The sequence below is a fragment of the Orcinus orca genome, chromosome 17 (genome assembly GCF_937001465.1).
Source record: "Orcinus orca chromosome 17, mOrcOrc1.1, whole genome shotgun sequence".
Lineage (NCBI taxonomy): Eukaryota > Metazoa > Chordata > Mammalia > Artiodactyla > Delphinidae > Orcinus > Orcinus orca.
This window is the reverse complement of record NC_064575.1, coordinates 51,547,587-51,569,295: the sequence shown is the minus strand read 5'-3', so window position 1 is coordinate 51,569,295 and position 21,709 is coordinate 51,547,587. Positions and strand designations below refer to the sequence as shown.

Genomic DNA, 21,709 nt, shown 5'->3' with positions numbered 1-21,709 from the left:
AGGTGATTATTTTAAAAAATAAACTTCATTTGGAATTTTTCCATGTTGATTTAAAAATCTTATCTCATTGTTCTGAAAATATAAGGTACATGCATTTTCACCTACAGTGTTCCAAAAATAAAAGCTCTCAGAACAAAAGTTTAGTGGTAGTTTTCTTGATGTAATCTATAAAAAAATTAAAACTTTGAACTTGGCTTTTCACTGACTTGTGGAAAGACAAGAGGAAAGTAAACTACCATCTGAAATAGTTTTATTAATTCCTGTTGTTCTGGGTATCGTGGTGTTTTTTGGTCTCTCGTTGTCATGATACATTAAAAAATAGTCTGCACTTTTAATAATAATTGCTTGGTATAATAATAATAATTCGTTGGCTATTTCTTTCTAATCAGTTACCTGAAGTTAAATAAGTATGCTTAATTATATGGTACATTAAATAATTTCTATTATGATTATATTTGTCTTTAAACTCTGCCAGTATTGCATCTACATGAGACTCTTATAGCTACCAGGGAGTTAACACACTTTGAGTTACTGCATTTTAAATGAAACACATATTTTTCATTTTTGTTACCATGTTTCTCCCCCTTTATAAAAATATATTTAATTGGCTCAGCTCCCCACCTACCCCTATCCCCTATTACTACCACCCCTAAAGATATTCACTGTTAACATTTTGTTTTAAGTCTTTATAGGCAATGTTGCAGGGGCAGGGGAGTTTTAAAACAATTTTTGAGAACATAATATTTGGTAACCCAGTGTTTTTTTCTTAATATGACAATGGCACATATTTTAACAACAAATAGAAATATAGTAATTTAAAAAGACAAAAGCTTTGCCAAACACTTTAAATAGAAATGGAAAACATTTTTTTTTTTTTTTTGTATAAAGGAGCTGTGGATTAATTGATGCTTGGGGAGTGGGGCATCATTTGACCATCTAATCATTAAAACAGTTTTATTTAGGATTTTTGCATTTGGAGACTATTTTGAGAGAAATACATTATCTAATGTGCACAGTAAAAATTTTTTTTTCCAGTTTGTTGTTCCAGAAACGAGACAAAGCAGACAAAACAGCTTTTTGTAGACAAACAAGTATGCAGAGAGTGAAAGCATGCAAGTACAAATATATAAAAGAGACACGTATCATTAGATTGCTTATGGTGTTAATTCTCTAACATGTAATCTTAGCATATTAAAAGGCCTTTTTGTGTTTTTAGAACCATGAAAATGAATGGGAATATCACCTGTCAGTTTGTTCTGAAGATTGCATATGTCAGAGCCAAAGCCTGAGTCTTTTTACTCTCACCACTAATTGGGATATTTACTATTTGAGAATACTCTGAAATGAGGAAGTTTATCAATTAATATGCCACTTAAGCAGAGTATTAGCATTTCTTTAATGTACTAGCTATTATATTAGCTATAAAAGCCAGCTTTTTTTCATTCATGCCCAGTGTTAAAAACATTTTCATGCAGACTTTGTGTTCTTTGGATCGTTTAAATCATGACTTATGGATTTTTAAATTTTTATATTCTAGTAATTATGTGTTTTGGTCTGGCTGCATAGAGTTGTCAGTTTGCTCAAAATTGTTTGAATCGTTAAAACAGTAATTGTGAGCATCGACCAGTTCTTAAGTTAAAAAACAGCTTTGGCCCTAAATGAAGCGCTAAGGAAACCTGAATTCACTGATAAAGCACAGGTAAAATTTGACCATAAAACTTGTAGAAAGGAAAATAGAATATAGCTTAATGCTTATCATGTAAGAAATTGAAACAAATACTTGAATTCAGTGGCTTGCACTATACATATCTTTTCTTAACTGTCTTATGTGTAGTTCGAAAATACAGGTGATTACTAGTAACAGTAAATAATTACTGGTTGCTATTTAAATAGATGCCAAAGTTCAAAATAGTTGCATAATTTGAGATAACTCTTATTCTGTGTCAGCGATTCCTAAAGTTATGTACCACTTGATTGTAACTTGGCATCTTTGTGCATTGTAACCATATTACTATACACGAAGCATACCACAGCATTTGAATAAATGAATAAAATGGACGAAGTTAACTAATTAAAAACAGTCATGGGCATAACCAACAAATGGTTGCTTTAATTCTGAAACTATTTTCCATTAAGTGTTTATAACCATACAACCCGTACTTAACCTCTTACCTCCTCCCTTTTATCTGAGTTCTGATTCTTTGCAAGGCCCATCTATCTATTGTATGAATTAAAATACGAGAAAAAGGCTGCTTTTCTACAGATACCTGTATTATTTTTACAGTGCCTATAGTTGATGTTACCTAGAAGAGAGGAGTAAACTCATAGTGCTATTTTTATGTAGTGCTTCAGGTTACTATCAAATTGTCACTTGCTGTTAGTATTCATTCACTAAAGGAATAGTATACAGAATATCTACATTTAATTTAAGTGGAGATGGTTAGAAAAGTCCTAGAACTTGAAGTGCTGCTCATTGAAGACAGCTATGGGGTGGGGACAAAGACAAACTTTATATAGTTCCCGGTTTGCCTCGATCTGCCCTTGGTTCTCATTTCTCTTTTTATTATTTTGTTATTCTTTATTCTCATTGTTCTGCTACTGTTGGAAAAATGTTTACAGTTTGAAAATTTAATGTAAAATATGTTCCTTTCCTTGGAAGGGAAAAAAAAGTGCTTTATATACTAAAATTAGCAGGCTAAAGCTATCGGTTAACAAACCATACATGTTAAGATATTTTGGCAGTGCTATAATTATCTACTAGAAATTGTTATTTTTAGACCAGTCTTGTATACTAAACATGTCTATTTTCTTAATAGCTGATGATATAAAACCATGTCCACGGTGTGCTGCTTATATAATAAAGATGAATGATGGGAGCTGTAATCACATGACATGTGCTGTCTGTGGTTGTGAGTTTTGTTGGTTGTGTATGAAAGAAATCTCGGATTTACATTATCTAAGGTAAGCTTATAGAAGGGGCTATTTATATCTAAATATAATTTTATATTGTAAGACAAAAGGACTTTTTTTGGAAACAGCATTGTCCTTAGTATTCTTAAGCTTGGAATTTATATGATACTTGAAGAGATCTATTTTATTCTAGCTACATAAATTTAATAGGAACCCAATTATTGTGCCAGTCATTTGAGATTAATAACTAGTCAAAAATAGGAAATGGAAATTTCTTCTTTTTTTTTGTTTGGCTTTGTTTTGTTTGTTTGTTTTTTGGCTGTACCACGCAGCTTGTGGAATCTTAGTTCCCCGACCAGGAATTGAACCTGGGCCTGACAGTGAAAGCGCCAAGTCCTAACCACTGGACTGACAGGGAATTCCCGGCTTTGTTTTTTGTTAAGCTAGAAAGTTAGCATTTAATACCCCATGTAATTATGGTAGGTCATAAATATTTCCATTTAATTTTCTCATAAATTTCCTCATTTAGGCCACTGAGTGAGTTTATGATATAATCAGATAATTATGTGCCTAAAACAGGGATAAAATAAGCATATTTTGCATTAATTTACTCTTCCAAAACTAACCTAAGGTTTTGAGGCTAATGGAGGACTAGGGATAAATGTTTAACCTGAATCCCAGTTATCAGTATCCTTTTAATGTAATTTATGGTGGTGCTTACCTTGATATTTTAGCTTTTAGTAAACTCAGAATTCAAAGAAAGGGGAAAAAAATCCTCATTCCTAATTTGAGAATTCTTTTATAGTTATTGCTGAATGTATTGTAGTAAATTGTTACTGTGATGTTTTGCAACAGTTACTTTACGTTGTAATTTTTTCCTTTAGTCCATCAGGATGTACTTTTTGGGGGAAGAAACCCTGGAGCCGAAAGAAGAAAATATTGTGGCAGCTGGGAACACTTGTTGGTGCTCCCGTAGGAATTGCTTTAATAGCTGGCATTGCTATCCCTGCCATGATTATTGGCATTCCTGTATATGTGGGCCGTAAGGTAAAATGCTTGATTCCTTGTTAATTTATTATCTTATTTTAAATCTTTAGATTTAGGATTGATGGTTTTGCTTTGTGTTTGTTTTGTTTTTTTATTTATTTGTTTTGAAAGACAAAGGTCATTTTTGGTATCTTAAGTGTAAAACGGTTACTGTTTTTTCATAAGGTAATAAATTTTCAGTGTTTGGCAGGCTTATATGTATGCATAAAAAGTAGACTTGCTTTAAAATTGTCTGAATCTTCAGTACATTTGCATTATAAACTTTACATATAAAATATTAAAGAATCCACACCTGACATTTTTTCTCATGGGTATGTCCTTGTAAAGTCAGGTCTATAAGGTTAATAGAGAAATAACATATGCCCTCAGGCAAAGAATAATTAGCCAGTTCCTGAATTATTTCCAACTTGAATTCAAAGCTTTTGTTTTCTTCAGATTACTGCTATTAGTAAATACACTATTTTGTAGATTACAACAATTTTGTGAAAGTCTGAACACCCAATACTTGCCACTGGCCTGAGTGATACTTCATTGGCTAAGCAAATAATTCTTTTTTGAAAGATTAAAGGGATAATATACAAAGTGGCTAAGAAGTCTGCTGCTGCCTAAATTAGTAGAATATCAGAATTGAGAAGTAACCTCAGAAATTATCTAATCCCAACCCTGTAGCCAAGCAGAACAAAGTATAGGAATTTTAAAAAGGGGAACTAACATTTGTTGAGTTCTAACTGTGTGGTAGATGTTTTATATACTTTGACTCATTTTAACCTCACAGCAATTTATATGTTAGAATATTGAAGTTTAGGAAAATTTATGTAATTTATCTTTAGTTACACAGGAAGAAGCAGAGCTGGGATTTAAACCCAGATGCACAAATTCTTTATATAAGATCCCTGATAAATTTCAAGCTATCCATTTGGGCACTTCAGTGATGGGGAAACCACCAACTCATGAGGCACCCCATTCTGTTGCCAGGGAGCTGTAAGTGTTAGAAAATTCTTATGTTGAGTCAGAATCCGTTTCCCTTTTAACTGTTTCATTTAATTCTAGTTCTGACTTTCAGGACTCAAGACAAGGCTGATCCTCTTTCATACAACAGCCATGTTTTTTTATGTTCAACACATATTACTTTTATAATCAGAAATAACAGTACATACTATTTTTTAAATTAGCTTGAGACTGAGGACAAACATATTTATGGGCCGAATGTTTATTTCAGAAGGTAATTGTTTAAAGTCCCAAACATAATACTGATTATAATAATTTTTCGTAAGTTGTCCAAAGCAAGGTTTTGCCGAAAAGAAAACTATTCAGATACTTAGAAGTAGAAGGGAAAGGAAGACTGTTGTACTGCATACACCTACAAATAATTTATAGAGGAGAGATTATTTACCTCATTGTTCAGTCTTAGGTGCAGTAACGAGTCTCCTTTTTTCAAACCTGTACTCAAATGGTTGCAAGTTGATGAATTAGTTTTCCACTGAAACAGTGTTCTCTGGGGTGTGTAGGGTTATAAACCAGCCCAGGAAAACCTATTAAATTGATAAAGTACCTAAAAGCTGAGCCTTTCTTTACAATAACAAATAGCAAATGTGGCACAAAATAGTAAAACAGAAAAAATTAAGTTGAACCAGAAGTAGTGGGATGATATGATCACTGTAATTGAACATTGGTGCTTGAGGATGTGGAATTATCTGGAATACTCTTTCTCCTGGCAGCCTGCCTTTGCAAGTCTGCTCCATCAGTTTGTAGCTTTGTCTTTTTTCTGCTTCAGTGCTGAGTTTTGTAGGAATGAGGGTGGTGAGGAACAGGTATTAGCTAGAGTACTGAAGGATAATGAAAGGTACTTTGGGAAGGTCTGCCATCTCTGCCTGTATGGACTATTTAGGAAGTGTAGAGACCCATTCCCTGGAACATATAGTCAGTTCTGGGAAACAGAATTCTGACTAGGAAATAGAAATGTTCCTTATCCCATGCATGTTTTGCCCACCTCCCCATCCCAGCTTTTTCACTGTTTAATACATCCCATAAGACTCATTGTACTTTACAGCCTTCAAAATAACCACATAATAATGATAGATTACTTTATTATGCCTCATCTGTAATATTGTTTTAAAGTCAAGTATTTTACTTTAGAGACTACCTGTACCCTTTTGAGGCTGTTTTGAATCTGTCTTGAAACAGGGGGAAATGTACTTTATTAGCTTTAGCCCTTGAAAATCACAAGAACAAAGATACTGAGCTATTTCCTGAAGTTCATATAATAATCTCACAAGTAACTTTCATGGTGATATTAAGTTCTGTTTATTAACAACACCTGTACTCTACAAAGATGCCAAGTAGATCTAACTCCTGTCCTCTGGCAACATTATTTGTTCTTTTTTTCTCTCTGTACCCCTTACTTTGAGCTATAAATGAGAGCCCAGGGTCCTGAGTCATTTGATAACATTTTTCTTCATAAAAAGGGATCTGAGAAAAAAATTGATTCTATTTAGTGATGTTTGCTTATTAGTACTGCTTTTTAAGGTCAGGTTTTTTTTTTTTTTTTAGAGACTGTTTAAACCTCTCCTAGAAGCCAACTAATTAGGAATGCTTATTTAGAATTCTGTGGAATGATACATTTCTTAGAAGTAATCCTGTTGATCTAACATCCAACTCATAACTATGTTGAAAATAATGTTCTTAATTCCTTCTTCTTTGCTCAAAACATGATTTATACTGTTCTTGAATAAGATTATAAGGACTACTTTTGCTCAAGATTGATTAAACACAGAGTAAAATCTATTAAATCACTGTCTTATGTAACCAAACTATTAATAAGGAGCAAATTATATATAAGAATATGGTTTAAGAACAATAATATGTTTACCTTGAATTTGGACACTTAACTATGAAATTATAAGGTAAATCACTTTAAACTTCTAACAAATGTAGGTCTATTTCATTTAAATTAAATATGTAATGTGTTTTTTCTTTAACCCATCACCCCCATTTTTCTTTTTAATTCAAGATTCACAATCGATATGAAGGCAAGGATGTTTCAAAGCACAAACGGAATTTGGCCATAGCAGGTGGTGTAACATTGTCTGTAATCGTATCTCCAGTTGTAGCTGCAGTAACTGTAGGTAAGAAATGCTTAAAAATTCTAATTACCTCAAATTTTATAGAATTAAAGTTTTGTGGAAGAATTTTGAAAAACAGAGCATTATATTGTTGAAGATAAGAGAGTTACTTTATTTATTTATTTAGGGGCAGTTTGAGCCTACAGATAGCCTCTCATTCTGTAACTATATTGGTTAAAAGTAATATAAACTCAAGAGCCTAGCCTTAGGGATAGTTGGTAAATTATTAGTGGTTAATATCCCTTCCTCCCCACCAAAACACCGTTTAGAGCCCTGGCACTGAAAAAGAAAAAAGATTTACATCTTTTTTTTTAACCTCATATGTGTCACCTGAGGCTAGAAGCTTTGAATCTGCTTGCATCCTTTAATAGTTGGGTAAATCCGCTTTTGGCAAGAGTTGCAGAACCCTAACACTTTTCTCCTGTACACCTTCTCTTGAAAAGACTTTCTGAAATGTGTGTTTCTGTAATTTATTTTTTGGTTTGTAATGAACAATTTAATTCCTCTTTAGGTATTGGTGTTCCTATTATGTTAGCTTATGTCTATGGTGTTGTTCCGATTTCTCTCTGTCGAAGCGGAGGTTGTGGGGTCTCAGCAGGCAATGGAAAAGGAGTCAGGATTGAATTTGATGATGAAAATGATATAAATGTTGGTGGGACAAACACAGCTGTAGGTAAGTCCTTTCAGCAAAGGAAGAAAATGTACGTACTAGTAGTAATAGTGTAAGGCTGTAGGTAACATGCAAGTCAGAATTCCCATTGCTCTCTTACTAGCCCTAATAGTATTCACCCAGAAGTACATCAGAGAAATGAGCTGCTGAGGAAAGGTGAATGGATGAAAGAGGGTGGGATGGTTCTGGGTACCTATAACCTCCGATGGAAATGTAATGTCTTAGAAATTCTAGATTATTTTGTGTAAAATGTTACAAATCAGTAATAAAAGGACAGAAGAGAACTGCAGTTTATAAAAGAAGAAATGCAGATGCCCAATGAGTAGAAAATATCTTTAACCTAATGTTATTCAAAGAAATAGGAATTATAACAAAAACTGGAACATATAAAGGCCCTCATAGACTACCATTAGGAGTACAAGTTAATAAGCTTTTTTAAATGTGTGTGTTCTTTTTAAAGAAATTCCCACAGTTCTCGTTAAAGAAATTGTCTTGGTGAAGTACAGGCATACCTTGGAGATGTTGTAGGTTCGCTTCCAGACCACCGCAATAAAGCAAATATCACAATAAAGCAAGACATGAATTTTGGGGTTTCCCACTGCATATAAAAGTTATGTTTACACTATACTGTATATTAAGTATCTACCTGAATTTAAAAATACTTTATTGCTAAAAAATTTTAATCATGTGAGCCTTCAGCAAGTCATAATCTTTTTGCCAGTGGAGGGTCTTGCCTGGATGTTGGTGGCTGCTGACTGATCAGGGTGGTGGTTACTGAAGGCTGGGGTGGCTGTGGGAATTTCTTAAAATACGACAACAGTGAAGTTTGCCGTATCAATTGGCTCTTCCTTTCACGAATGATTTCACATGCAATGCAGTTTGGTAGCATTTTACCCACAGTAGAACTTCTTTCAGAATTGGAGTCAGTCCTTTCAAATCCTGCCACTGCTTTATCAACTAAGTTTATGTAATATTCTACATCCTTTGTTGTCATTTCAACAGTCTTCATAGCATCTTCAACAGGAGTAGATTCCATCTCAAGAAACCACTTTCTTTGCTTATCCATCAGAAGCAACTACTCATTCATGAAAGTTTTATCATGAGATTGCAGCAATTCAGTCACATCTTCAGGCTGCGCCTCTAGTTCTCTTGCTCTTTCCACCACTTCTGTAGTTACCTTCTCCACTGAAGTCTTGAACTCCTCAGAGTCATCCATGACAGTTGGAATCAGCTTCTTTCCAACTCCTGTTAATGTTGATATTTTGACCACTTCCCATGAAACTGTGAATGTTCTTAATGGCATCTAGGATGGTGAATCCTTTCCAGAAGGTTCTCAATTTACTTTGTCCAGATTCATCAGAGGACTCATTGTCTGTGGCAGCTGTAGCCTTACAGAATGTATTTCTTAAATCATAAGACTTGAAATTTGAAACGACTTCTTGATCTGTGGGCTGCAGAATGGGTGTTGTGTTTGCAGGCATCTTGTCCTACCTCTCCATCAGAGCTCTTGGGTCACCAGGTGCATTGTCAATGAGCCAGTAATATTTTGAAAGGAATCTTTTCTTTTTCTGAGCAGTAGGTCTCAACAGTGGGCTTAAAATATTCAGTAAGCTATGTTGTAAATAGATATGCTGTCATCCAGGATTTGTTGTTCCATTTATAGAGCACAGGCAGAGTAGATTTAGCCTAATTCCTAAGGGCCCTAGGATTTTTGGAATGGTAAATGAGCATTGGCTTCAACTTCAGGTCACCAGCTGCATTGGCCCCTAGTAAGAGGGTCATCCTGTCCTTTGAAGCTTCAAAGCCAGGCATTGACTTCTCCTCTCTAGCTATGAGAGTCCTGAACAGCATCTTCTTCCAATATAAGGTGTTTCATCTGTATTAAAAATCTATTATTTAGTGTAGCCACCTTCATTAAGCATCTTAACTAGATCTTCTGGATAACTTGCTGCATCACCTTGCTTTTTTATGTTACAGAGACGGCTTCTCTCCTTAAAGCTCATGAACCAACTCTGCTGGCGTCAGACTTTTCTTCTGCAGTGTCCTCACCTCTCTCAGCCTTTGTAGAATTAAAGACAGTTAGGGCCTTGTTCTGGATTAGGCTTTGGCTTGAGGGAATGTTGTGGCTGTTTTGATCTTCTATCCAAACTACTACAGCTTTCTGCATATCAGCAATAGTCTGTTTTGCTTTCTTATCATTCATGTGTTCACTGGAGTAGGACTTTTAATTTCTTTCAAGACTTTTTCCTTTGCGTTCACAGCTTGGCTAAATGGCACAAAAGGCCTAGCCTTTCAGCCTGCCCTAGCTTTCAATGTACCTTCCTCACTAAGCTTAATCATTTCTACCTTTTGATTTAAAGTGAGAGATGTGCAATTTTTCTTTTCACTTAAACATTTAAGAGGCCATTGTAGGGTTATTAATTGGCCTAATTTCAATATTGTTGTGTCTTAGGGAATAGGGGGGCCCGAGGAGAAGGGAGAGAGATGGGGGAACAGCCCATTGGTGGAGTGGTCAGAACCCATACACATTTATCAATTAAGTTAGCTGTCATATATGGGTGCGGTTCATGGCACCCCAAAACAATGGCAATAGTAACATGAAAGATCACTGATCGCAGATCGCCATAACAAATATAATAATAATGAAAAAGTTTGAAATATTCCAAGAATTACCCAAATGTGACACAGAGACGCAAAGTGAGCAAATGATGTTGGGAAAATGGCGCTGATAGACTTGCTTAAAGCAGGGTTGCCATAAACCTTTCACTTGTTTAAAAAACAAACACAGTATCTTTTTAAAATTAATTAATTAATTAATTTACTTTTGGCTGCGTTGGGTCTTCTTTGCTGCGCGCGGGCTTTGTCTAGTTGCAGCGAGTGGGGGCTACTCTTCGTTGTGGTGCATGGGCTTCTCATTGCGGTGGCTTCTCTTGTTACAGAGCACGGGCTCTAGGCACGCAGGCTTCAGTAGTTCTGGCGCGCGGGCTTAGTTGCTCCACGGCATGTGGGATCTTCCCAGACCAGGGCTCGAATCCGTGTCCCCTGCATTGGCAGGTGGATTCTTAACTACTGCACCACCAGGGAAGTCCCAACACAGTATCTTTGAAGCGCAATAAACTGAGGTTTGCCTGTAATCAGGCATATGTGCAAAGATAATGTTCTCTTCCTTACCTCCCGTTCTCGCTTGAACTCACTCCAATCAGATTTTGGTCCCTCCCATTCCAAAATTTCCTCTCTGCCACTCCACCAAAGCAGAGTCACCAGTCACCTCCATGTTACCAAATATAGTGGTCAATTCTTGATTTTCATCTTACTGTAACAGTACACCTGACATGGTAGAGCATGCCCTCCTTCTTAAAACATTTTCTCTACTTGTTTCCTGGATAACCCACTTCTCATCTCATCATATCTCCTGGCCACTCCTCAGCTTTCTTTGCTGGTTCATTTTCCTCTCCTAACCTCTAAATTTTGGAGTTTCCCAGGGCTCTCAGTTCTCAGATTTCTCTTCTTTATCTACACGCACTCCCTAGGTAATCTCCTCTGTTAAATAATATATAGACAAACCACTCTTCAGTTTATGTTTAGGCTAGAACTGTCCTCTAAACTTCAATTCATACATCTAACTCTTCTACCTAAGCTGCACTGGAACGTCTAACAAGAATTCCAAGCTTAAGAGTCTGTAACCAGACTCTTCACTCTAAAACCTGTTGTCCTCTCAGTCATCCTTCCCTTGTTTAGTAGCCTCTTCATTCTGCTGTTGCTGTGCCAAAACCTTTGCTGATGATGACTCTCCCTTCTCCCTTTTTACCCTACGACTGATCCGTCAGCAAGTTCTGCTGCTTCCTTCAGTATTTAGCCATAATTCCACCATTTCTCACCATCTCTACTGCTATTCCACTAGTCCAAGCTACTCTCTTTTATCCTGGGTTACAGTAATAGCCTCTTAAGTGATCCATCAGCTTTCAGCTTCCACTCACCATTCCACATAATGATATTTCTAAAACATAAGTTAGATCTAACTTGTGTTCAAAATTCTCCCAGTGCTTCTAACTGTACCAGGGGCGGGGGGATGGAATCGACAGTTGCTACCATGGCCCGTAAGTCCCCCTCTGGTCTTTCCTGAGCTACATCTCTGAACTCTTCCCTTATACTACCTGTCCTTAATGTTGAGGATGCCAAACATACTTCCACTTACAGGCTTTTAAACTTGCAGTTTCCTCTGCCTGGAATACTCTTCCCCCAGATAATTTCATGGCTCACCTCTTCACTTCCTTTGAGTCTCTACAGGTGTTACCTTATCAGAGAGGCCTTCTCTGATCATACTATATAAAACAGTACACAGGCGCTTGCGTGTGCACACACAGACACGCACTCCTCATCACTCTCACTGCCTTTTACTCACTCCCCTTTACTCTGCTTTATTTTTTCTCACAGCATTTATCACCATATAATTTTATTTATTGCGCTCCCCAACTAGAGTGTAAGCTTTTTGAGGGCAGGTTGTTCGTCTCTTTGATCCACTGTGTCCTCAGTACTTAGAAACAGAGTTGGGTTATATAATAGGAACTCAAATATTGGAGCAAATAAATAAATCCTCCAATATAAAGCCTGTGAAAAGTATTGTAAGATTGGAATATAGTGGTATCAGATCTTGAAATAGCTTGTAGACAGTCGGAACTGTGGAATATATCAAGAAGTCAACTTTTGGCCCATTCTTATTGTCCTAGAGAATACTAAGCTCTTTAAATAACACCCTTATTGAAAACTGTCACATAATTTTTCTCAAAGTCAGCTAAATTCTTCAACCATCAGGTTCTTTATAGAATTCCTAAATCTTCTTGATTTTCTTGTAAAGTACAGGCATACTTCATTTTATCGCACTTTGCAGCTAATTGCATTTTTTGCAGATTGAAGGCTTGTGGCAACCCTGAGCTGTCAGATGATGGTTAGCATTTTTTTTAGCAATAAAGTATTTTTTAATCACTGTATATACATTTTTTTTAGACATAATGCTATTGCACACTTTAGTATAGTGTAAACATAACTTTTATATGCACTGGGAAACCCAAAAATTCATGTGACCCACTTTATTGTGATATTTGCTTTATTGCCATGGTCTGGAACCAAACCCACAATACATATCTCCAAGGTATGCCTGTAGTAACCATTTAAAACTGAGGGCATCCTTAATCCAACTTTACCCTGTGAGATATTTCCGTTTACTCTTATCCCACGGTTATGTTATGTGTTCCTGACTCCAGACACTTTTTCTATTCCTGTGTATGTTTTATACTTTATATGAAAATATGTCCTATCTGAAATCATGACAGACTTTATGGAGAGGGAAATCAATAATCACACTTATTTAATTTCTTCGAAATATTTGCATTTAGACACAACTTCAGTAGCAGAAGCAAGACACAACCCTAGCATAGGGGAGGGAAGTGTTGGTGGTTTGACCGGCAGTTTGAGTGCAAGTGGAAGCCACATGGATCGAATAGGAGCCATCCGGGACAACCTGAGTGAAACGGCCAGCACCATGGCACTCGCTGGAGCCAGTATCACAGGGAGTCTGTCAGGAAGTGCCATGGTAAACTGTTTTCACAGGTGAGAAAACTGTGCTTTGTTTTGTTTTGGTTTGGTTTTGCCTTAACTACAAATTATTAATTATTATAGATGAGAGTTTTGAACACAAAGCATGATGATGACATATAATCTTACTGTGTCAGGGTTGAAAACAGTAAGGTTTCAAAAACGGAAATTTAGTGGTAAACAGTGAGTAAGGAGATTTGATGAGGTAAAAACCAAGTCTAAGGGATAACATGCCATTTTTTTCACTGCACTTGTCAGATTTTATGTTATGAGTCAGTGCTGGAGCTGCCTCGGTGAATACTGTAAAGGCAGTGATTAAGCTTGGACCTTACCTCTGGAGGTGGCCACAGCTGTTAGGAAATGAGACGCTGGCTGAAGCCTGGGGGAGCAGGTAGAGTCAGGATATCCGGAAATGCAAGAACTGAGGCCGAGAGAGTCTGCCTGGGTCCTTTTATGTATTAATGGTTATTTAATTCTCACGAAGTCTTTTACCCAAAGCCATGTAGATAAGTAGGATAAGTTAAAGCATTTTTATCTTCTTTTGTTTCCTCTTTAATTTACTTTTCTTTACTTCTGTTTACTAGCTTTGGGGTTTTTTTTTAAAGGTAGGGGAGAGTACATGAATTAAAAGATAAATCAGGGCTTCCCTGGTGGCACAGTGGTTGAGAGTCCGCCTGCCAATGCAGGGGACACGGGTTCGTGCCCCGGTCTGGGAAGATCCCACGTGCCGCGGAACGGCTGGGCCCGTGAGCCGTGGCCGCTGAGCCTGCGCGGCCGGAGCCTGTGCTCCGCAACGGGAGAGGCCACAGCAGTGAGAGGCCCGCGTACCGCAAAAAAAAAAAAAAAGATAAATCAGTTATGTTTATCTTGTTTTTAGGTAGTGTGCTTTTAAACACAAACTCTTAAGTTATAGTGGTGTATATTATGTCTCTTTTTTTTGATAAATTTATTTGTTTTTGGCTGCATTGGGTCTTCGTTGCTGCATAAGGGCTTTCTCTAGTTGCAGTGAGCGGGAGCTACTCTTTGTTGTAGTGCACGGTCTTCTCACCACGGTGGCTTCTCTTGTTGCAGAGCACGGGCTCTAGGTGCACGGGCTTCAGTAGTTGTGGCGTGCAGGCTCTAGAGCGCAGGCTCAGTGGTTGCGGCGCACAGGCTTAGTTGTTCTGCAGCATGTGGGATCTTTCTGGACCAGGGCTCGAACCCGTACCCCCTGCGTTGGCAGGCAGATTCTTAACCACTGCGCCACCAGGGACGTCCCTATTATGTCTTTTTTAAAGAGTCAGGTGTTAAATTTGGAACTATTTTTAATATATAGATGCCCAGGATTTTTTGAGGCACTGATTTGTCATGTAGAATGGTTTTTAATGTATTCTGATTTGGTGTTTTGCCCTGAAGTGTGGCAAGCAAAGCACCGCATCATAAGTAAGAATATTGGAGCATGTTTAAGTTAAAATCCTTTATGTTCTTTTTGTAATACTCTGTTATTACCTTACTTGGCAGACAGCTAATTTTACCATTTTATCTGGATGGCTGGTACTGTTCAATGTGCTGCAGTAGAATTTGAATAATCAAATAAAAGGAAACTTAGAAAAATAATGTTTATAGTTGTTTCTAAAATAGCTTCTTGTTACTGAATTATTTAAAGATACATTCTCATAGTAGTGTTGATATTATATGTAGTTGATTTTTTTTCTAATACCCCTCTCTTTAAGGTTGGAAGTACAAGCAGATGTACAGAAAGAACGGTACAGCCTAAGTGGAGAATCTGGCACAGTCAGTTTGGGAACAGTTAGTGATAATGCCAGCACCAAGGCAATGGCAGGATCCATTCTGAATTCCTACATCCCATTGGACAAGTAAGGAAAAAAATTGTTATAAAGTCAGAAGTATTTTTTAAATTAATTTGTAAAGAATTATCCCTATCATTAGGCAAAATTATTGTGAATAATGGTTATCTACTGTTAGGTTCTCTGCAAGAAGAAAGTGGTGAGATGTCCAGAATAGGCAGATCCATAGAGACAGAAATTAGGTTAGTGGTTGCTAGGGGTTGGGGAGGGGGAAGAATGGGAACTGGCTGCTAATGGGTTTCTTTCGGGGATGATGAAAATGTTCTGAAGTTCAATAGTGGTGATAGTTGCAAACTCTGTGAATATACTATAAACCACTGAATTGTGCACTTGAAACAGGTGAATTTTATGATATGCAAATTATATCTCAATACAACTGTTCTGAAAAAAAATGGAGAAGGTAGCATAGTACCTGGAATAGCATAAGCAATGAGTGTAGTTGCTTCTGTTTTATTTTAAATTGAAGTATTATTTTAAAGATAGTCCTCTTATTTCAAGCAACTTTTTTCTATTAGTAGAATGTATCCTGCATTAATTTGTTCTAATAGCTTTTGTATAGTCTTTGAAGTTTTCACATAGAAGCCTCTCCCCCTTTGCTGTCATTTGCATTTTTCTTTTTAAAAAGAGGAAGTCAGAAATTTATATGTGTTACTCTTATGTTCCAGAGAAGGCAACAGTATGGAGGTTCAGGTAGATATCGAGTCAAAGCCATCCAAATTCAGGCACAACAGTGGAAGCAGCAGTGTGGAGGATGGCAGTGCCACCCGAAGTCATCCTGGGGGTTCATCCAGTGGCTTGCCTGAAGGTAAATCCAGTGCCACCAAGTGGTCCAAAGAAGCAGCAGCAGGAAAGAAATCAAAAAGTGGTAAATTGAGGAAAAAGAGTAACATGAAGATAAATGAGACCAGAGAGGACATGGATGCACAGTTGTTAGAACAGCAGAGTACGAACTCAAGTGAATTCGAGGCACCATCCCTCAGTGACAGTATGCCTTCTGTAGCAGATTCCCACTCTAGTCATTTTTCTGAATTTAGTTGTTCTGACCTAGAAAGCATGAAAACTTCTTGTAGTCATGGTTCCACTGATTATCACACCCGCTTTGCTACTGTTAACATTCTTCCTGAGGTAGAAAACGACCGTCTGGAAAATTCCCCCCATCAGTGTAGCATTTCTGTGCTTACTAAAACTGCTTCATGTTCAGAAGTTCCACAGTTGAATCATATTGCTGAAGAACATGGCAACAGTGGTATAAAAACCAATATTGATTTATATTTTGGCAGTGCACTAAAAGAAGCAAATAACAACCACTCACATCAGACAGTGGAATTAAAAGTTGCAATTCAGACTGATATATAGACCTACAAATGCTGCAAAATAATTACCACTTGAAAAACCTTGTTTGGAGCTGGTTGAACTGCACGTGACTATTTTAAGTTTCAAGTTGCCAGCAAACGCTGGGTTGCATCATCATAATGCAGATACATTTTCTGTGTTCAGCAAAGCATTGTGTTTCATGTGGATCTTAATTACCAAACTATGAAATGAAGGCTTTAAAAGTGCATTATTGTAAGGACAGTAATTCTTAAGAGAATTATGTTTTGTGTGTTTGCCACAAAACATTGCTTGAAGCACATACTTGTGTATTTAGATAGAAATTTGGCTTAATTTATAATCAATATAAAATACTAATGCAGTTCTACAGCATTCTTATGAAGAGAACTTGAGGCTTAGGGCTAAGTGGTTAGTGACATTTTATTGAAACCACTAAAAGATACTGTTTAAAGAACCTTGCAGGTTACTCGCAGTATATGATACACTTTGTAACATTTATGTTCATAACTGGGCATAAATTTCATTTTTTTCTTCATATGCAGTGTGGATATATACAGCTTAATGCAGCCCATTTGCTACCATTTGGATACTTAGACACTTTGAGCAAGATTGTGGCAGTTTTTGCACAACTTTGAAATAGAAACACCTGGTACCCTATATATCTTGTATATTGTTGCCATCTTAGAAGAAAAGTGTAAAAGTAGGTAATTAAGTATACTGACAGCACCAAATAAAATATATAAAACTGCAAAATAAAATTCCATTAGTTCATAAGTATTACAAAAAAGTCACCTTTCATTAAGGGGAAGTTTGCACCCCACTGATTCTTGGTGCCTTCAGAATAGAGTAGATTTTAAGGGCCTACTTCTTTGAGGGTTTTGCTGTATTGTTTTCCATAATGTCCTCTCTAGCCACCTTGGATTATGTAGAAAAATACAGGGTAGAGAAACATAAATATGATTAACAATAACAATGCTGAAAAAGTATTAGCCTACCAAAGACACACTCAGGCTTTAGTGAATAACTTTACATAACCTCAGTTTTTAGCACATGTATATCTTCTCCAATCATGAAATCAAAGCACGGTGCAGAGTTTGTACCAAGTACTAAGGAGGGGTCTGTATATGGCTGGCTTTATTTTCCTTTGCTTTTGTTTATGGAAGATGTTCAGCTGACATAAACAGAAGTTGGCCAAAATATTGCCTATACTGTTAACTTCCAGTATAATTCACTTAAATAAAACAGGCTAACCTCAGTTAAAATATTCCATCTTATGTGTTTCTTTTAAGTATTACCATTATGGTGCTACAGAGCTTTTTCTTTTGATAAAAAGAAAAATGCCATGGGCTGCAGTCTTCTTTCATCATTTTTCTCACCAGGCCCATTAATATGCTTATAACACTAGTGCCAGTTATTTTATTTTATAATGCTTATTATGGTATTTGTATATTTGTCTGCATTCCAATTTTGTTCAATAGTGAGTGTGTAAACTGCATACATGAAATAAATGTAAATACTAATGTATCGCTGCCTATCGTTTGTGCACTGACATTTTTATAAGAACAAGAATATTCATTTGCCATGTGGCAAATTCGTAAATATTGCAAGCCACTGAGAGGATTCTGCATTCTAGTCTCAGCCTAGAGGGAAGCATCTGCTGAACTTCTCAACAAAGTGTTAGAAACTATCCTTTCTTCATGTCGAATACCTGCCTTTCCTCCAGAAAGAAGCTGCTTTATTCATCAACATAAATTCATTTCTTTAAAGTATGTTGGTTGAAAAGTAAATAGAGCTGTCATTTAAATTGTGAAGAGATAAGCATTATAAATCCTCATCTTAAAAGAAAAGTAGGGTTTCCCTGGTGGTGCAGTGGTTAAGAATTTGCCTGCCAATGCAGGGGACACAGGTTTGAGCCTGGTCCAGGAAGATCCCACATGCCACGGAGCACCTAAGCCCGTGCACCACAACTACTGAGCCTGCACTCTAGAGCCCGTGAGCTACAACTGCTGAGCCCGTGTGCCACAACTACTGAGCCCGTGCACCTAGAGCCTATGCTCTGCAACAAGAGAAGCCACTGCAATGAGAAGCCCATGCACCACAACGAAGAGTAGCCCCCGCTCACCGCAACTAGAGAAAGCCCGTGTGCAGCAACGAAGACCCAATGCAGCCAAAAATAAATAAATTTGTAAAATAAAAACAAAGATTAAAAAAAAAGAAGAAAAGTAAAAAGGTCTTAAAAGACTTTTAAGAGATTCTACTCTGGCAACATTAGATTATGAAACTAGAGCCATTTAAATTCAAGCTAATAATTGTAATGAAACGCTTTCTATTCTCATAGCCTCTATAAAATACATAGATGGTTTTTCTGTTTTCCTGTTACATAGTTAATACTTCATGAAAATAATATATATGAATATGTTGACTGCCTGCTTGACATTTCTGTAAAAAAGCTAAAGAGTAAATGGAAAGCTAAATGATCTTAGGAGGAATACAGCAAAGGCGGTGCCGAGTTAGGAGGCCTGTGCAGTCGGTGCATCCCATCCCTCTCCTGGTTGTACCCCAACCAGTACTGCCTCAGTCTCACTTTAAAAATGGCCTAATCCTTTCAACTGACTTAAGAAGTTCCTTCAAACTTGGATTAATTAAGGACCAAACCAGATTCCTCTGGAGCTCAACCTTGGGCTATCATAGCATAAGAGAACACTCCACAGTTCAAGACAGGCCTTAACACATCAAAATCTTTTAAAAGCCCTTTACACTTTGCTTTCTTTAAGGGGAAAATCGCATAGTGGTGAGAGAAAGAATACACAGATAGTGATCATATACCCTACTGTTTATTGTGTGGGCTACCAGTTTAACTGAATTCTCTTAAATGTACAAATTTCCAGCTTCAGAGCACTGAGTTAGTAAGCTTTTTATGTTAAATTTATACAATTCATCTTTATTATTTTCACCAGAAATTGGGTTAATTTGTAAATATGTAAGATTTTTCCATAGTATATTGTCTAGTTAAATACAAATTTTGGAGAACTTCCCCATGATGATGGAGAAGGAAGACTAAACTCACCTCCTCCCACGGGCACACCAAAATTACAATGATTTACAGAGTAATTATCTATGAAAATGACCCGAAGACTAGCAGATAAGATTTTCCACAGCTAAAGATATAAAGAAGGGGCCACAACAGATGCGTAGAAGGCGTGGAGACTCGGTATAGTCAGGACTCACACCCCCAGGTCAGTGACCCACAAATGGGAGGAATATCACAAGCACAGAGGTCCTCCCCAAGGAATGAGGGGTCTGAGCCCCATGTTGGGCTCCTAGCCCAGGAGTTCTATGCCAAAAGATGAGCCCCCAGGACATCTGGTTTTGAAAATAGGGCTTTTTAAAAACATGCTGATTCTAAAAAGCAGAGCTTATGTTTGAGAGCTGGAGGGCTATAGGATAGAGAGACTCTGCTCTTAGAGGGCACATGCAAAGTCTCACGTGCTCAGAGTCGCAATGCAGAGGGAGAAATTCGAAAGGAGCCCAGGTCCTAGACCCATGTGCTTTTGCACAGCAAAGGAAACCATCTATCAAGTGAAAAGGCAGCCTACTGAGTGGAAGGAGATGTTTGCAAATGATATGTGTGATAAGAGGTTAATATCCAAAATATATAAAGAACTCATACAACTGAATATCAAAAAAAAATTCCGTTAAGAAAATGGACAGAGGACCTGAATAGACATTTTTCCAGAAAAGACATACAGATGGCCAACAAGCACATGAAAAGATGCTCAACATCACTATCATTAGGGAAATGCAAATCAAAACCACAGTGAGATAGCCCCTCACATCTGTCACAATGACTGTAATCAAAAAGACAACAAAAACAAATAACAAGTATTGGCGAGGATGTGGAGAAAAGGGGACCATCCTGCGCTGTTGGTAGGAATGTAAATTGGTACGGCCACCATGGAGAACAGTATGGAGGCCCCTCAAGAAACTGAAAGTGGAATTACCAAATGATCCAGCAATTACAGTTCTGGGTATTTTTCTGAAGAACCGAAAACACTAATTTGAAAAGATACATGCACCGCTATGTTCATAGCAGCATTATTTACAATAGGCAAGATATGGAAGCAGTCTAAGTGCCCATCAGTAGGTGAATGGATAGAGAAGGTGTGTGTGTGTGTGTGTGTGTATCCACACACACACACACACACACACACACACATAGTGTTGGCCAAAAGTTCACGTTTTTCCATATGAATATAAGTCATAAAGAAGAATGAAATTGTGCCATTTGCAGCAACATGGATGGATGTATAGGGCATTATGCTAAGTGAGGTAAGTCAAAGACAGATATCATATGATCTCACTTATATGTGGGATCTAAAAAAGCAAAATGAAAACAGACTCAGATAAAGAGAACAAATGGGTGGTTGCCAGATTCAGGGGAAGGAGGGTGCTTTGGGCAAAGTAAGTGATGAAGATTAAAAGATACAAACTTCCAGTTATAAAATAAATGAGCCCCAGGGATGTAATATACATCAAAAAGAATATGGTCAATAATATTGTAATAACTTTGGAGACAGATGGTTACTAGATTTATCATAATGATCAGTTTGTATGTAAATGTCAAATCACTATGTAGTACACCTTAAACTAACATAATATTGTATGTCAACTATATTTCAATTAAAAATAAAAAAACTTTGATCACCAAAGGATAAAATATATGTTGAAAACCATCAGAGCTATTAATTCGTACATAACATGAGCAAAATACCTAAACTCCTACTCCTTATATCATTTTGCCAATTTTAGAGTCAATTAAGATTTTCAGCTACATTTTATATGGCTCTTTTAATGAGTTTGTTTCATTTATTTCCCTTAATTAAGTATGAGATATCATTGCTTAAAGCCAGTATTTACATACTGGTTGTTTCTGGATGCCCAAAATAGTATTCTAAACCTGGGAGAGTTATAGCATTTTGGTAGCCATCATTTAATATATGAATAGTGAAGGAGAGTTTGCAGTTTTATAAGTTTAGTTCAAATTTAATCACTACATTTCCTATGCCAGTGAGAATCTTTGTGATTTCTGCCTATTTATTTATTCATTCAACAAAGAGTAAATCTGGAGATACAGCATTGTACTAAATAAACATTCTCTGGTTTCAGCAAGCTTATAGTCAAGCGAGTGA

At 36.9% G+C, this 21,709-nt stretch overlaps 1 protein-coding gene across 10 annotated transcripts in view; it reads left to right on the top strand.

Moving 5' to 3' along the window:
* The window catches only part of RNF19A (ring finger protein 19A, RBR E3 ubiquitin protein ligase), an 80,018-nt gene that overhangs the window by 40,640 nt on the left and 17,669 nt on the right, over positions 1-21,709 (top strand). For 4 of the 10 annotated variants that reach the window (XR_007472465.1, XR_007472464.1, XR_007472463.1 and 1 more), the window contains exons 6-12: positions 2,817-2,961; positions 3,795-3,957; positions 6,968-7,082; positions 7,591-7,752; positions 13,143-13,356; positions 15,054-15,197; positions 15,854-15,993. Coding sequence is in view for 7 of the 10 variants with exons in the window: in XM_033438199.2 (XP_033294090.1) it covers positions 2,817-2,961; positions 3,795-3,957; positions 6,968-7,082; positions 7,591-7,752; positions 13,143-13,356; positions 15,054-15,197; positions 15,854-15,993 (1,083 nt within the window). In the remaining 3 variants the exon portion in view is untranslated. Of the gene's footprint in view, positions 1-2,816; positions 2,962-3,794; positions 3,958-6,967; positions 7,083-7,590; positions 7,753-13,142; positions 13,357-15,053; positions 15,198-15,853; positions 18,045-21,709 lie in introns of those variants that run through there. The other 6 variants (XM_004275343.4, XM_033438196.2, XM_033438194.2 and 3 more) reach the window with 3 other exon arrangements.